The sequence below is a fragment of the Dryas octopetala genome, chromosome 1, assembly GCF_963921425.1.
Source record: "Dryas octopetala chromosome 1, drDryOcto1.1, whole genome shotgun sequence".
NCBI classification, from domain to species: Eukaryota; Viridiplantae; Streptophyta; class Magnoliopsida; order Rosales; family Rosaceae; genus Dryas; species Dryas octopetala.
Genome location: NC_141366.1, coordinates 13411535 through 13429369, shown reverse-complemented (window position 1 = coordinate 13429369; position 17835 = coordinate 13411535). Strand labels below are relative to the sequence as shown.

Below are 17835 nucleotides of genomic sequence, written 5' to 3'. Positions count from 1 at the left end.
GAAAATGACAGGTGGTGTGATGTGGTTGGGTTGGGGGAACGTTGCGTTGCCGACAAGGGTATGTGGGTGACACGTTGATAGTCAGGGTTGGGTTGAATGTCATTGAGAAAAAACGACATGCAGTTGCACCATCCCTACTACTAGTACCAGGGAATGAAGGATGGTTTGACAAGAAATCTTAGCTATAAATAATTTCGGAAAACTGTCATAGCGATGCACCATCCAACTACAACCACATCATTTTGCCAGCTTCTTTGGAAATCTCTGGAATATGCTTATTTAGCCCCTCATCTGTTTCACATTGTTCCAAGAAATTAAAATGGACCATACTAGAAATTGACAAAATATGACCACGCAATCATTTCTTGTACAGGATGCACACATGTCAAAAACCCAATGATAGAGCCACAGAGGACAAACCGCCTGTCCAAGATCGATTAGGACCAGAAACAAATTCACTGTAATTTTCCATGCCTCCCCTGCACCTTCAGTACATGCATTTGCTGCTCATTATACTACTAGTGGTCTTCCTTTGAGCATAAGTTACCAAAATGTTTCATTAGGTTAGCTTGATATGCATTACTCGCTCATTTTCAAATAGTTTAGTAATTGTTTGATATAAATATATCAAAATTTTGATTTCAGGAGGTCTTGTGTTCAAAACTTCACCCCATCTCCCACTTTCCATTCATCTCCTGCAGTATCAAACGGTAATTACAAGATTTGGAATGACTCCACAACATAAGTTGGTGGCCACAAAGAAAGAATATCTGTATACACGTGGCTGACCCACTAGCACCAGCCCTTTTGCTCCAAGCTCTCAATATATAAGCTCCACAACTAGCACCTCTTTATCCACATGCTTGGTGCAAAACTAGCTCTAGTTCAATTTGCTTCACTATTGCTCCGTAGAAAACTTTAGTAAACCCCCCACTCTTTAGCCATGCTAGAAGGTAAGGCAGTCATTGTTGAGACTGACATGCTTCAAACCATGCAGCAGGTTGCACTTGACCTTGCATCCAAAGCCCTCGATTTCTTTGATGTCACTGAGGCCACTGAGATTGGCCGCTTCATTAAGAAGGTTAGCTAGCTACTAATATTAATTAAGTTGTACAATTAATTATGTGCTTGCTCAATTATTAACAATTTAAGACATCAATTTGATTAATATAATGGAACATAAATTAATTTTAAGTTACTGAGCTGGATGTGTGTTTGTTTTGCAGGAATTTGACAGGACATATGGACCTGGATGGCAGTGCATTGTAGGAACAGATTTTAGTTCCTTTGTGACCCATTGCCATGGCTGCTTCATCTATTTTTGCATTGGCAGCCTTGCAATTTTGCTATTCAAGGGATCTGCAGGTCCAGAAGTTGAGGCAAACCAGTGTGCAACCTTAGAGGCAGTAAAAGCATGAAATTCTTTCTTGCATTAAATTATGCTTAATTTTCTTGTATCCTGAATTCCTGACCTTGGTAGTGTAGAGTAGAAAGAATGAAGAAAGTTTCCAGGGTTGAATTTTAGATCCACCCATAATCCTGTATATATTTTTCTTGTTTCAAAGGATTGTATGGACTGCATTATATATGTTACAGCTACCCATTTGGGAGTTTCTTCTTAGCTAAAGCCACTAGTGAATTAGTGATAGCAGACAATTAAAAGCATTCATTGTATATGTTGAGATGAAAAAGGAGATGGAATACTTTATCATGTGAAATAACTCTACCCGCAGTAGGTGAATTTTGATTGTATAGATTGGAGAGGCTCAATACCCTTATAAACTCACATTCTCACACGCCCCTGCATGTGGAACATGTGTAGCCACTCGGCCTAACACACGTACGTGGGTGAACCTGCTCTAATATCATGTATCTAGGCATCCAATCCAAAACCAATAGACAATGAGTGGAGAGACTCAATACCCTTATAAGCACTTACACAATATAATTTTCAATGTAGAAAAACACTCCACATTCTCAACTGGTTGTTACATTTTCTAGAGAGAATTAGAGTGTTTGGGAAAACTAGAATTTCTCATTATTCAGAAAAAAAAATACAATGAAGCTTTTATAGGCTTTAACTTACACCATGCTAAACTAACAGAAGGAAAACTAACTCTGCTGACCTGGCAATATACTAAACAGCTAAGACTACCTCTATCACTGATTACCAAATTGCAGTATGGAAATTGATTCTCCACACTGAAAGTCTGGGCAGACTACAAATTAATATCAGTGTGAAGATACAAAATGGGTGTGAACTGTGAAGAGATAATTTGAGGGGTCTAAATAGAAGCACCCATTTATATTTGACTCTATTGTCATCTCCCTTACATCCTCATTAGTCCAATCATTACCAAAGAACCCATGCATCAATGTCAAGGGCAATTCCCTTGTTGTATTCATACAAAACTGAGACATTTATAACATAACACTAAACTTCACAATGCATAGTACACAGCTTTTGTATTTTGACTTGTCTCAATAATCAATCAAAAAAATCATCTTGATCATTAGGCTTTGGTGAAGTCAACAGAGCCGTATACAACCTTAGCCTGTCCTCTCCCAATGAAGAACACCTTGAAACAGGTCTTCTAGGCCTTATAAACGACAATGAGGTGAGTGTCAAGCGATGCTTGTACCTCCTCCAAGCCAATTGAATTGCCACAGCAGCCCAAGTCCTCCAACCAGGTGAGTAGTACCTTGCACTTCTCTTAACCTTTTCGTTCACGAATGTGTACCGAAAATGCTGTGTCACGTATTTCACATCCTGTGCTTCAAGGCTAAAGGCCTCTGTGGTTTCGAGAGTGATTAGTGTTGAGGAAGATGGTGGGAGTCTTTCTATGAAGGGTCTTCTGAGGCACCATGACAAGAGCTCGTCCCCACTGAAGTTACCAGGGCCTAGCATACAGCAACTCTTCACACCGTCTCGGAGGACTTGGCTGCTTTGGAGGTGACCCCTTACTACAAACAGCATTCTTTGAACTGGGTCTCCCTCTCTGGTTATCTGTATCAAGATTATAAATAGTGTAACTGCTAAAATCAAAAATGTTGGAGGACAAATTTCATGTTGAATATTTAAGTGTACGTTGGAACTCAGTAACTCACTGTTTCTCCTTTTGGGAATATGAGAGACTTCACCCGGTCACAAATGTTTTCAAGAACCAGATCATCCATGTGTTGGAACAATGGTACCTGCACCAAACTTCAAAAAGTTATAAGAAATTTGCAACACACATAATAATTGAATTTTTCCCATATTAAAAAAATTTACTTAAGCCTAAGGGCCCATTTGGTTACAGCCTTGTTTCTTTTTCTTGGGAGCTTCAAACTGCACTCAACATGCATTTTGGGGCTAAAGTGAATAGTTTGTTAATTAGTGTGTGTACACTAACAGTAACATATATATATATACCTGTCTGACTAAGTCCAAGCAGAGATGATACTTGATGTCTCTCCTAAGGCCCTCAGGGAGGTTCCTGATCATCTCACATTCGTCGACGCCGCGCATGGCTGCCCATCGTTGGCGCTCGTAGTTACGAACCCGCTGCCTATACCCCTGAGGCAAGTGCCTCTTCCTCATCCACCACTCTATGTTCCTCATCTTCAATTGCATTGCTTGTTTCTTGGATGTGGTCGCATGCAAAAACACCTGCACACATAAAAAGATTCAACTTCATCATTAATTTCGCTAGACTATAAATTACAACTATTGATTAGGTGAAATCATGTACGAACGTGAATGTGTGCACGACCTTGATTTACAATTTTGGTAAACATGCTATATATTTATTATGAGATAATTCTTCAAATAAATAAACATTGAGATGGTTAATGTACCTTTATGTTTCCAATCAACATGGTGACCAAAAGGAGTCCACTGGTTAGAACAATGATGTTGAAGACAACCTCTAGCCATTCTGTTGAGCTTTCCAAGTTCCCAAAGGTGCTGCAGATATAAACAACACATACACACACATATAATTCAATTAATTAATTAAAACCGGCCATGAGTACTGGTAAAATTAAAATAAACCAAAAAGAAATTTTGAAAGGATAGGAATAATTAAAGTGCCTGAGAGTCATTAGGCCCCAAAAGATGGGAAAAAGTATCTTTTCCAAGCGGCTATCATTTGTGACAAGTTGAACAGTCCATGCATAAGCTCCATAATCGTAATGATCGGCACTGTCTAAGCAGGTAGACCTTGCTTTCTTGTTCTCTGCCCATGCCAGTCTTGCTCTGTCTCTGAGAGTGGTGGTTGTTCCATAGTAAATAGGGTCTTTGCAAGATAGTATTCTGAGGCCACAACCAACTGTTTCTCTGCATTGCTCTTTCAGGCACTTCTCTGCCCTTTGGATTCCCAACAAGTACCAACATGCTCCTGCAGCCTGCAAACATGGGATTATAGAGATAGAGACAGTGAGTGAAATATGGTTAACTCATTAAGCACTTGGGGTTAGTATTAAAGTAGGTCAAGGGTTTAGAATCGATTTCAGATTTCAGATTTAGGTGCAAACCCCAATATCACTATCCCAAATCTATTGAGACCTAATTTAAGGCTCAATAGTGGTACACCTCGCACTCACGCCTAAATGGACCAAACTTCACTTTCGGCCAACTTTGACTAAACAACTGGTAAACATATCTCTCTTTTAATTTAATTAACAAAAAACAACTATGGTTAAATCAATTATCTAAATTATGTGTTTGTCATTCAGATATCTACATATGTTTTTTGTTCTAATATTGTGCATATATTTTCTTTGCACATATTTATCAATGTACTTGTTATCATATTATAGTCCTTTAAGGGGCGTTTTGTCTACATGGGTGCCCAAATCTTAGTTAAATGACATGTTTCTGGCTTTCATAGCACAATAATGATTAGAATTCACTGCCTAAATTTGAAGATATGGGGATCCTTGGGAAAACTTGAAGTGACTTTTTTTTGGTGATCTGTTTACGTTTCTTGGCAATATGGACAATGTTTCCCAACACATGGATCACGATTGCCCCAATTCTTGTTGTTTTCATGCCTTTTTATATACACAAAACAGTAAAATAAGAAAATAACTCCCCCTCGTGTCTTATCTGTCTCTTTATTGTCGGTTGAGTTGGACAACTTTTTACCCGATCAGAACACCCTAAACATAGTACTTTTAACTTACATTACATCGAAATTCCAACTCTTTTTAGGCAAAAGTATAATATTAAAGCACAATATCACATGTGACTATAAATTATGATTATGCTGGTAAATACTACAACATATAAGATCCTACCTGATAAAGAAACATTTTCCTATATTATATTATATCAATGGCATAGAGGAATATAAACTTCGATACAAAATGAGGGATTAATGTAGCTATGGAAGAGGTGTATACTTACATGAGCTGCAACAAAATATGCAATCAAATTGAGAGCTATCCCCCACCACACAGTTCCAAAGATGTAGCCAGAGAGGTTTTGCATTCGACGCAAGAGGCATACAGAGTGATAGATCTTGGGCAGATATTGGATGAAAAACATCAAGAATACTGTCATCACTACAGTCACCGATCCTCTCTCCAATAGCGAAGGGATTACCACCCATAATATTATCTGAAATTTGTATTTGCATTCATTCATATAATTAATAATTTAATTGTCAACATTAATAAAACTTTAGACAACTAAACTTTAATAATATAAATAATCAACGTGCACAAATGCAATCTAGTATATATTACTGTTACAAAGATGCCATCATTTCTATATATAAACGTAATTAATTACACAAAGTCAATGACTCACAATGCTTTTGTACATTGTCATCCCACTTTGTGTGAGCTGTTTTCACCTAGTGCATATAAAAATTGTATAGAATGATTGTTATGAAATTAAAAAAGGTTTATACTAGCTTTAATTAGTTTCAATTTTTGAACTCTAGCTTCTACTTTGCTATGAACCAGGCACATTGCGTCAGGTAATTACAAAAATGTGCAGCCTACCGTACAGAAGTGGGCTCTACATGATGTTTTGTGAATGCCCATCGGCCATCACATTAGGCTGCTGGACACATACAATCATTTCTGAGATGGAAAAATCATTTAATATTGAGTAATCTAACTATTGATGCAATCATGCAAAATTACGCTTTATATTCTCTAACTTCGTAAAAATTAATTCATCAAAATATGTGTAAACTTTAACTAGAAACTATGTATAATAGGTTCAATAATATTACTTCTACACCCCTAAATTTGACTCGAGTGGTATGGATTGGAGTGGAGAATTAAAGAACGAACATAATTTTAGAGGCGTAGCTAAGCTAGAGTTGGCTAACGTACCCAACTATATACAATAATATTCCCACCTAAATCCAATAGAATAATGCCATGACTCATATGCTAGGTATTACTTAATTGGGACAAAAAGGTATTTCTATACTCCAGCTCAAAAAATAAAAAAAGGATAAATCTAGCGCCACCCAAAAACAAAAAACCTATAATTCTTCGATGAAGAAAATTGTTACTTTGTCTTTTTCATCATAATTAATACTTTCTTTGCGTCAACATCATAATTATTACTTCGTTTCTCAGAAATAATTATCATGAAATTTATTAAATACCCATATATAAAGAAAAAAATAACATGACAACAAAACAATTAGAAAAAAATCAAAGACACTAGATTTATTGTTATCTTATCTGATCAGATAAGAGAGCAATAAGTGTCTTTGTATCAAGACTCATCAACTGAAAATTATAGGGACCTAATAATTGCACAATGTATAAGATCACTAAAGACCTGATATATACAGAACCAAATCTCACTCACAAAAACAAAAGAGAGGCATACAAATATTTATACACACAGATATATAGGTTAAAAACAAAGAATTAAATGTACTACTCATGATTTTTACACGGTACTGTCTAGCCTTTCTAGAAAGAAGAGATGAGGACATGGCTACATCACATGTTACAACCTTTCCGCTGCATTTTATGTGTGTCCTCAGTCTGCATAAAAACAACTCATGCCATGCATCTGTCACCCTCCCCCAAACCCACTAGCCTACGACCAACCTTAAAACAAGGGAAAACATTTTCACAATGACGACAATAATCATGAAAATTATATACGAAAAAAATTTCAATCCAAGGGTCATGTCTATCTCTCTTACCATATAATCATAATAATCAGATTAATTATAAGGACAAGTGTCAAAATTATAAAACAGTTGAGAAGATTTATTTCTACACTCAAGATCTCGAGTTGAAATAAAAAAGGAAATTAAAAAGGATAATGATGATTGTTACTGGGCATTAATAAGGTACCATGTGGAATGAATTAGTTGGTCTTACCTGTGGCACAGGAAGAATGACAAAGAGGTCAAAGAGAAAGCCCTTCTTAGCTTTCAAGTAGGTTAGGGCGACGGAGCGTGGGCTGGTGTCGCGCAGCCCAATGGGCCCTTCGGCAGCGCCGCCGCCACCAACCACGGCGGTGAAGTTGCGCTTGGCCATTTTGAGCTGCAGCCACATGTTCCACACGTGCAGCACATCCGTCATGCACCGCAGCACAGTCACCGTGATCGCGAACCACCCGTCCACGAAGAGACACATGCACCGCCCGCTGATCGAGAGCGCGTAGAAGAAGAGCGGGTCGATGATCAGCCCCGTCGCGCAGACCAGGAGGAAGACCCGGTTCCATTCTTGGACCCATTTCGCTCTCGGGTCCAGCACCTGCCCGAACGACCACCCCGACCGCCTACGACCGGACCCGCCGAACAAGGCTGGCATACAATTATTTTCATCACCACGAGAAGTAGTTCCGCTTTCGTCGTCGTCAGAGGTTTCTGGGGAGTCTTCGACGACGTCGTTTACTTCTTCTTCGTCAGTAGTGTCGTCGTCGCCGTCTGTGATGTAGTGCATGCGACGCGAAGAGTGGGGATTGATTTCTGGGTGGGTAGGCATGGTGGTGGTGGGTGTGAGTATCAGAGTATGGGGTGTGGAGGAGGGGCCTTCTTAATTAGCTTATATGTGTTTGATAAAGGACAATATATAATTGGAGAGGTGGGAAGGAACTACTGAAATTAGGTAAGGTAGTACCGTAGTAGAGGAGAGGAGGAAATGCCAAAAAAATATATATTTGTCAATTTACTGGATTGCCCTCCAGTTAAAATCCACTCTGGAATGTAAATGTTACGGTGTGGTTGAGCACGTCCTGTTAGTGTGGATTTGATTGGACCGGGGATAGTTTAGTCAAATTACAGTTGCCAACGAATATTGTAATAGAGTTGGATTGACAGGTCAGCACAGATTTGCAAGTGAGTCGGGCACAACATAATTATTATCTTATCGTGTTCCGAAATTCATAATTTCAGTTTGAGTCAGATCATGAATTTCTTCGAGATGTTTCTCAAGTATTTCGAACAAAAATAAATAAAACTCTCAAGTATAATTTTGAAACACAGCATCTATGTCTGATAAATTAATGCTTCCAAGTTTCAATATTTCAATAAGGTCCATAATAAGTCCTCGAAGTCAAAGAATTCATACAACTTCATCGTATGCTAAATTCATCCTCAATTGTCCTTGTTGGGATTACTGTAATAGTTAGTTTTCAAGTGATACAGCTGTAAAATATAATTAGTTGTGAAATAAACAGTATAGTAATTGATAATTTATGTTTATAAAAGTATTCCAATTATTTATAAGTATAAAAACTCACATCAAAGTGTTTGGTGATTTAATGTAAAAGTGTCCATAACAAATCCTCGAAGTTAAAGAATTCATACAACTTCATCATATGCTAAATTCATCCTCAATTGCCTTTGTTTGGTATTGCTGTGAGAATAGTTAATTTTGAAATGAAACAGTTGTAAAGTATAATTAGTTGTGAAAAAAAGCAGTGTAGTAATTGGTAATTTATGTTTGTAAGAATGTTGTGAGTGTTAAAACCACATCAAAGTAGTTGGTAAATTTAATATAAAAGTATTGTACTTGTGTATAATGACTAAATTTTAATGTAAAAAACAGCTTTCATTCACAAATTTAAAATGCAAGTGGATAAGAGGCATTAAATTGTGAAAATTTAAGCTACTTTCATTTTATTTACCAAACACTATGGTGGTTAATCTGTAATTTTGAGAGAAAGTTGTTTTTAATTAGTTTATAAACCATAGTCCGAAACTCATCCTACATATTTTGAACGAGGCATCTTTTTATATTAAGGTGGGACGTACCTATAAACAAACATGAAACATACCTCTTTGAGGGTGAAATTATTTGGTGTATACTATACACCGTCACGTGGTGTAATCAATTTAATGTGTAAGAGTATTATTGGATGACATATTTATATTAGTATAGTATAGTATTAATAACATTCACTTATATTATGAAAAGTTTAATTGGTTATACTACATGACGATGCATCGGTTACACAAAATATTTTCTCCTCCTTGAGAGAGGATGCATAATGAGGCATTCCGTGTGTAAGAATTGGACCCTCACAGCAGCTAGCTTACACAATTTTATTAACATAAGGGTTTAAGGGCCAGTTTAGTTCAAGTTTTGGAAGCCTGTGAATGGGAAATCAATTTCATTTCCACGTTTAGTAAGTACAAGGAAGGGAAATCAGTTCATAACCCAAAGAAATCTGATGCCCTTATTGGAGGGAAAATGAAATATTTACTCCAGCTTGGATTTTGTTTTCCCCCCCTTTTTTTGGACAAAACTAACCTTGCTATTATTTTAAAATGTCATCTCTATTGTCATTCCTTAATTAAATATTCGATGAGGGTATATTTGAAAAACTGACATTTTTCATTTTCAATTCCTGCACAACCCAAACATGAGAATGAAAATAAAATAATAATTCTTGGTTTACTTTCCCAGAATTACCAAACACAAGAAAGAGAATTTTACATTCCCTTCCCCTTGAAAGATGCAAATGAATTGATTTATTAGGAAATCAATTCCGTGAACCAAACAAGCTCTAAGAGTTATTTTCATATATATATATATATATATATATATAACTTTTTTACTTTTTTAAAAGCTATTAGTTTCAACAAAATACTTTTCGGTGATCCAAAAATCAATCCGACCAGGAAGAGAGATAAAATTATTATTTGTATCACATTCTTTATACTATACGTAAAATTCATTTTTATTGGAAAAATTAAACACAAATAATATAAAAAAGGGAAAATTCATTAAATAACCCTTTTTAATAAAATTCTAACTTTTTTAATCCTTTACTCACAACTTTATCTTTTTTTACTCTTTGCCCTATTTTCAGACAAAAATGCCTTTCTTTCTCTCCCACCCTCATCGACATCCTCTTCTTCTTCTCCACAAATCATAGATCTAAACTCATCCACCCACCGATCTAAAACAATCCACCTCCCTCCCCCACCAAATTTGAGCCATCGTTGGTGAGATAAGATGTGCTTTCCTCCCACCTCTCTGCAATCTTCCACAAAGAGAAAACACCAAAATCCAACCCAATAAAACCAACGAAAGTCTTGCTTTGTCAACCTCAACGACCACCGCGTCCCTTCCTTCACCTCCACCACCTTCTCCTCCCCCCAGACCGTCGTCAACGTCACCAAGCTCCTTGTCTCATCTCATATTACATCTCATTTCAAATTTTTTTGTTTACTTTCTTCTCTTTTTTTTTTCTTTGAAATTTTGTAGGTTTTGGATGTAATTGAAAAAAAAAATTATCAAAACATTGTATTCATTATTGAGCAACAAAAGGAAAAAAGTTTAGATTGAGACTTGGGCTTTAATAAATTCATATTTTTCTATCACTTTTTTCATTTTTAGATATAAGTTTAACAAACTCTAATCTGGATATGTTACTCCATAAAATTTCGACATAGTTTTGTTGTTTCAAATATGAAATTTCGATCTAATTTTTTTTTTAGATATGAAATTTTGATTTGGGTTTAATGTTCTAGATCTGAAAATTCAACCTGAGTTTTTTATTTCAGATCCGAAATTTTATCGTCAATGACAAATGGTGCTACAACCACTTTAGATGGTATTGCAGCCAGTTTATCATATTCATCATTTTTTACCTTTTTTTATATTTTTGTTAAAATCAATTTTTTTGTCGATAGAGTGTCGACATGTCGACGATGTGCCGATTAAAAAGATATTTTTGTCTAAAAGAAGGCTAAAGAGTTAAAAAAAATAAAGTTAGGAAGGAATGGTTAAAAAAGTAAAAATTGTATTAAAAGAAATTATTTAATAAAATTTCTCTATAAAAATTGATACACCTAATTTTACTTTACGAAGAATGTTTAGCAATCATTAAAAGGGACTAGTGGGCGTGTTAAAATGATTACCCTTATGCTCTGATAGGTGCACAGTAAGCTAGAAGCTTGATAGACTTGTGCTCAGCCCAAAAAGGCAAAAGATAGGCATAACCAGTCCTGTCTTGTCAAACCTCTTGCATCTTGATTAAATTATAAGCCTTTTCATAATTCTGTTCCCCTTCCGTCCTTTTGATACACACAAGATTTCTTCTTGATTTTGAGCAAATCTCCAAATTAGCATTCTGAACTTTTTTCTTTTTAATCCGAAAGAGAGAAAAATCGAATTTGAGATCTATTCCAACATTAGCAAGAGAAATACTATTAAATCATAGTTAAATATGTCCGATGCATTGTGTTCAAAAGTGGGTACTCCATTTTATGTATGAGAACTTGACATAATTTTTCTGAGAATACACCAATATTTTGTGTAGCTATTGATAAAAGTGTCTTATTTATAGTTGAATAATCATAATATGATGTGGGTAGATAGTGATTAAACAACGTTAAGGGCTATACGGGCTCTAGTCCGGTTCTTTTTTTGGTTTTTTGTTTTTAATTATTTGTAATTTACTTTAACCCACAACTCAGTCTATTCTCAATTAATCCATCCTAAACTATTTTTAAATACGTCTAACTCAACTTATTTTAAAATTTTAGTTCAGCTCATGATTGTGGGAGTTTAAGATTGTTCAAACACGGGATGAAGCAAAGAAGAGAGCAGTTTTGCTCACCTACTTTAACTAGGGTGTATACTCACCTCCCTTCTCAAATCATAACATCTGTTTAAAAAATTAACCTGAGTTAAGATATTGTATATTTAATTATTTTTTATTTTTTTACACAAAACTCTCTCTCTCTCTCTCTCTCTCTCTCACACATTCTATCTTTCTCCTCTGCCTTCTCTCTCTCCCCCCGACTCACCTCTCGCCTCTCTCACCTCTCTCAATCTCCCCTGTCGCCGCCACCCCCCAAAACCCAGCCCCTCTCACCTCTTTCATCCGAATCCAGACGCATTGCTTTCTTCTCCTCCTCAATTCTTCTCCCAGATCCGGACACCATGTTTGAGTTGCTTTTCCCTTTCCCATTCCTATTCCCAGCTTTTGCATTTAATCTTTCCATCCTCCGCCTCACAACATACTTTTCCAGAATAAACACATCCATAATTGAACTTAATGCTTACTCCCTAACTAAATTTGGTGCCAAAAAGGAGGATGATTTGCTGAACCCAAATGTAGGATGGCGAGCAATATATATAGCCAGAGAAGAAAGTGGAAGATACCATATTACCATGGTCATTGGACCCAATGTTCTAACTTCAAACAACCAAACAGTGCCTTGGAATGAAGTAAGCAAGGGACACTTGGTTTTCGGGGAGGTTTTGGCTCCATGTTCTGCTTGGGTGTAACGGTTGTCATAGAGCATGTGTAAAGGCAACACCTTTCCTTTCACAAAATTACTGATTTAAAACTGACACTGCATTTTTTTGGGATTTTGGGGATATTAGCTGGGGGCGGTGGTTGCTGGAGGCAGAAAGAGAGGTGAGAGAGATGAGAGAGGTGAGAGGGGCTGGGTTTTGGGGCATGGCAGCGGCAGAGGAGATCGAGAGAAATGAGAGAGGAGAGAGGTGAGTCACGGAGAGAGAAAACGCAGAAGAGAGAGTGGAGAAAGAGAGAATGCGTGAGAGAGAGAGAGTTTTGTGTAAAAAAAATAAAAAATAATTAAATATACAATATGTTAACTCAAAGTTAATTTTTTAAACATATATTATAATTTGAAATGGGAGGTGAGCATTGTAATTAAACGATAAAGCATATATACATGCACATTTGTGGACAAATTTTCAAAAGCGAATATATACATAAAGATTAAGATTGAGTTGGTGTGATCTTTCTTTTCTTCCTTTTATAGCCCACGATGGTAACGTGAGAAGTAGCACCACGTATGTTATATGTACGTACCACCATCAAAACTCAGAAGGTGCCAAAATATCACGCACTTTTTAAGTACCGGCCCCAATTTGGCTCCAATTTGCATGACATTAGGAACGAGATCACCTTTTTCAAAATTGAATCCGTTATTACGATAACGTGTCTAGATTGTTTGCTTACTTTTATTTTGGTATTTATTGATAAATTTTTTTTTTTTTATGTAATGAGTGTATATATTTATGTTTTTGTAATATCTTCTTATATGCTAGTCATGTGACCACTTATTGTGAAAGTATAGGTGTATACACCCATTGCATATATGTAAGTTTTCACTGATTTATAACTTTACATAGTGTTTTATAAATAGTTAGACCTCTTTATTTATTATCAATTAATTTTATATTGAATATTTAAATTTCTTTCATGGTATCAAAGTGGTTCACTCACGTGTTTAGGCCAAATGACCAGTAGTGTAGCCATAAATTAATCATAATAGGCGCATGATAATAATAGAAAAGTCTTCAGCTATTATATCTGCTTTTAGCTTATTAATAACTGTTGTGAGAATTAACAAATTACATTTAACAAAAAGATATGTACAATCTTTTGCCATCTTTATTTTTTTAGGAGACATAACATAAGTATTCATGAAATTAACAGGGAAAACAATAACCAATTAAACTAATTAATAGAAACAAACACAACATAGCAAAAAACACACACCGAAATTCATGTTTTAATGTTCATAAAAAAAGGTTTAAGTTTTTTGTCTAAAAGGATAATGGGGTAAGACCCAAAATGGTAAGAGTGAAACAATCAGGTTCTTGGGATTGTGCGACCCCAATGCCCCAAATGTGGCTTCATTACTGTAAATAGTCACACGTGCTCCACATCATCTAATACCTAATATGAATTATTTATGTGTTTAGCTTAAATGACATCACACGTGTAGAAGTATGAGAATATAAAGTATTATCTCACACTGAAAAATTATAACAAAGGTAGATAGCCATGAGTTTGAAGAAGCCATGTCTTACATTGGTATAACACGTGCCCCCAACCGATCTCTACTTATTTTTGCTTGACTTCTAAATTTAGCTATGTATTTATTATCCAAATATAAATAAAATAAAATAAAATAAATTTGTAACATTTTTTTGGTATGAATAGAGTAACATAAATCTTTAAATTAATATAAAAAAACCCAGAGAAGTAATATAAAAAATTATAAAACTATATTATTTTATAAAAAAAACTATTAATGTATAATTTTCGAACAAGTAAAATATCAACAATAAAACATAAATAAAGGGCACTATTTCAACAATAATATACAATCCACTGCTATGGATGTTGAAAGCAATAAATCATTATTATGATTTTTGTTTGGTTTGAAATAATTGCTAGAGATCGAAGAAAATAAAAAAAGAGAGATCTTGGTGGGTTCCATTGGTGACTACCGAATAATGACGAGCATCGATCATTCCAGTCTTTGGGAAAAATCTCGAGAAATTATAATGATGACAGTAATAGTGTAAATTAAAGGGTAGTTTGGGAAATTAAACATAGAGGTCGTTGCTAGGGGTGGGGCAAAGAGTCAGGAAAGGGACTGGATGGGGAGCGTGGGCTCATTCACATATAAGTTTGAAGAAGCCAGGTTCCATGCAGCTTCGTCTTTTTGTTTGTTTCCTCATGAACTATCATTTATCACCATCTATCTATCAAAATGCTGAGTAGTTTATGTGTACACACCTTGCTTGCTTCTATGAACTGGTGGTGATGGGGGCTGTTAGCTACCTGGACTTGACACATATATTTCTATATATACCACATGCATGTTGTGGTAACCATGTAACCTACGTTTGAGCAACTCTATTATTTTCTCTAGCTACACTCTATCCCTTCCATCTAGAATGCCTTCATTTCAACAGTATAATCTTTGATTAGTAGAATTTGAGTTCTCCGGTGGGATTTGTTTTTGTTTCTTTTAATCATAACCGTTCATTACAATTTCAATGCAATTTCACTAGACAAATCTGAGTTGGATTTTTTCCAGTGTTATGACAATGTTGAATTACATATCCGTTTTAGTTAGAAGATGACATGTGACAAGAGCACGCCTACCTAAATTTATTTATTTATTTTTGGGCTTGGCACCCAAATTAGAATTTTCAACACATGTTATCTTATAACTTCATCTCTACACATATTTTCTCGTAATCCACATATAATCTAAAATATGTTATGAATCTATTTTTTATTTTATTCACACTTTTAGATATATAATATTTCATCATGAATTACAATTAAAAGTTAGAGTTTATTATAGCAATAGTCAATGAATTATATTCCGATATCACTTTAGTTCATGAATTTCATTTTAGAGTTCTGAATTCCATGAACTATTGTAAGTGTATCATTTTAGTCATTTTCGTAACTTTTGTTACATTTTTCATCTAATACACTTATCTGACACGCATGTGACCCATATTTGAAGTGTATTTTCGTCCTCACAGTATCTTACCTTTCCTACAATGTCTCATATATCCAGCCCTTATACATTCATCTTGCCCTTATCCGATCCATGTGTTGATTGCTTTCTTATTCTTCTCAATAATTTTAAAAATTATTATATAAGTGTTGGATGAGAGTTAATTTGTTGCTTCTTCCTTTTAATTATTGTTGAATTTGTGTTGCGGTAACACTTCTTAATTGTTTTGGTAAATAGTTTTTTTACACTTCACCATTCTGCATGTCATGTACAATATAAACCAACTAACCAAGGATACTTGGCATTTTGTTGGAACTGGGGTGACCCTACACGTCCTGTCACTGGGTTAAGGTTGACAGTTGAGACCCAGGGCTTCAGAATTCAGATGATCTTCGGTGCCGGCCGGTCCCGGCCGTTACTGCCCCATAATGAAACGCGCGTACAGCTAGTACCATAATTAGATTGTTTTGTTGTAAATCGTAATTAATGTTTTATTTGTTAAAAATTCGGGTCTATATTTAATATGAGGAGCTTAATATAATATGATGGACAAATGAGGGTCAATCAATGTATATATATTTTAAGGGTTAAAATTATTTTTACGAATTATTGATTTACAATCATCAGTTGTCAGCTGAACCGTATTTATACATATTGTTTAGGCTTTATGCTTATTTACCACACAAAAAAAAAAAGGGTGAGATTCACGTACATAGATTAATCTTATTAGTGGGTCCATACATATGTACAGGAAAGAAATAAATACATATGAACTTAATTATATATTAAGAAGTTAATTTCCTTCTAAAGTATCTAGCTTCCTTGTGGTGTTAAGAGTGATAATCAACTACCCCGGCCAATTAGCCTTGAAGACACTGATCGACTTAATGTCCCTACTGACAGACTGACAATTGTCATATTATCAAGTTCAACCATAAGATGATAAGACTAATAAGTAATAATTACAAAAGATGAGGGACGTCATGACCTTAGCATTGTAGGGCATTCAACTTGCCAAGGACTGAATAAGGAGAGACAAGGACACTAGAACTTGTAAAATAAATGTATGCATGTGGTCCATTAGGACCATTACATTAAAATGCCTTTTGGGTTTGGTCTACAAAATTAATATATTTGGCTTTTATATATCAATGTCCGGATGCTTCCAAGACCATATATGTACACGTCCCCACTGTCCGTTACAAATCGCTACAGATATGATACTCCCAAATTACAATCAACTTTCTGGTACATGAAAACGATGGGTCTAATTACTTACTAATTAATAGTTAACTACTGCACTGCTAGGTGCTAGCTAGCTTTTGGTTTCTTATATAGACGTCATACACTGCACAGCCTCTAGAAGCTGAAATATCCATTTCATATGATATATTGAATTTGGTACCAACGTACGTCAGCCAACTCGTAGGAATTATTATTATTGTTATTTTTTCGAGAGGCATAGGAAATCTTTTTACTACAACCCTTATATACAAGTATACAAGTATGCAACCCGTCTTTTATATTAATAGTAAATTTAAGAAACCCCTATCAAAATTTTATTTCTCCAATTAAAACCCATGTATTTCTTTTTTTCAAAATTAAGTTCTCTAACTAGTTATCAAATGACTTACTTTTCATATATTAATTTCATAGTCAGCATTGTTTAAAACTGTAATTAAAATGAAACAAATGGCAACTTTTGAATGGATAGTATTGCCACTCAGAGAGGTGAGTTGGCAGGGGTTGTTCCCACTGAAGCTTTTTTAACCAAATAAGTAACTTATAATAATTAAAGAACCTACATAAAATAAATCATCTACACTAACAAATCAATGTTATGGACCTACAAACAATTTTCAATTGTAAATATTCTATTTGACCTACTTAATCATGGTCTGGTTCTTAAAAAAAAAAAAATCATGGTCTGGACTCGAGAGAAGAGAGAGAGAGATATATATATATATATGTATATGAGTATTTTAGAACTAACTAGTTAGTAAGATAATATGACGCTAACTATTTTTTTGGGTCTACTATACAATGTGATTTCATAATCCGAGCGGTTCATATTTTAGATCTCCATTCAATGATCAACCTT

At 35.2% G+C, this 17835-nt stretch overlaps 2 protein-coding genes across 2 annotated transcripts; one reads left to right on the top strand and one right to left on the bottom strand.

The window, feature by feature from the left end:
* Positions 1-850: 850 nt before the first annotated feature.
* Positions 851-1700, top strand: LOC147298121 (Dynein light chain type 1 family protein). The gene is made up of 2 exons (XM_086229514.1): positions 851-1081; positions 1227-1700. The coding sequence occupies exons 1-2, from the start codon at positions 944-946 to the stop codon at positions 1416-1418; spliced, it is 330 nt and encodes a 109-aa protein (XP_086085640.1). The 5' UTR covers positions 851-943; the 3' UTR covers positions 1419-1700.
* A 566-nt stretch (positions 1701-2266) lies between these two features.
* CNGC4 (cyclic nucleotide-gated cation channel 4) lies at positions 2267-8033 on the bottom strand. The gene is made up of 7 exons (XM_086247117.1): positions 7351-8033; positions 5393-5605; positions 4076-4389; positions 3841-3949; positions 3416-3652; positions 3109-3195; positions 2267-3007 (listed from the first exon to the last, which is right to left on the bottom strand). The coding sequence occupies exons 1-7, from the start codon at positions 7957-7959 to the stop codon at positions 2489-2491; spliced, it is 2088 nt and encodes a 695-aa protein (XP_086103243.1). The 5' UTR covers positions 7960-8033; the 3' UTR covers positions 2267-2488.
* Positions 8034-17835: the final 9802 nt, after the last annotated feature.

Excerpts from the sequence above, each read along its gene's own strand:
- CNGC4 (XM_086247117.1), bottom strand. The coding sequence starts at position 7,959 with ATGCCTACCCACCCAGAAATCAATCCCCACTCTTCGCGTCGCATGCAC. Across the intron at positions 4,390-5,392 it reads CATATTTTGTTGCAGCTCAT|GCTGCAGGAGCATGTTGGTA; the intron begins GTAAGTATACAC and ends CCATGTTTGCAG. Across the intron at positions 3,008-3,108 it reads TATTCCCAAAAGGAGAAACA|ATAACCAGAGAGGGAGACCC; the intron begins GTGAGTTACTGA and ends ATCTTGATACAG.
- LOC147298121 (XM_086229514.1), top strand. The coding sequence starts at position 944 with ATGCTAGAAGGTAAGGCAGTCATTGTTGAGACTGACATGCTTCAAACC. Across the intron at positions 1,082-1,226 it reads TTGGCCGCTTCATTAAGAAG|GAATTTGACAGGACATATGG; the intron begins GTTAGCTAGCTA and ends TTTGTTTTGCAG.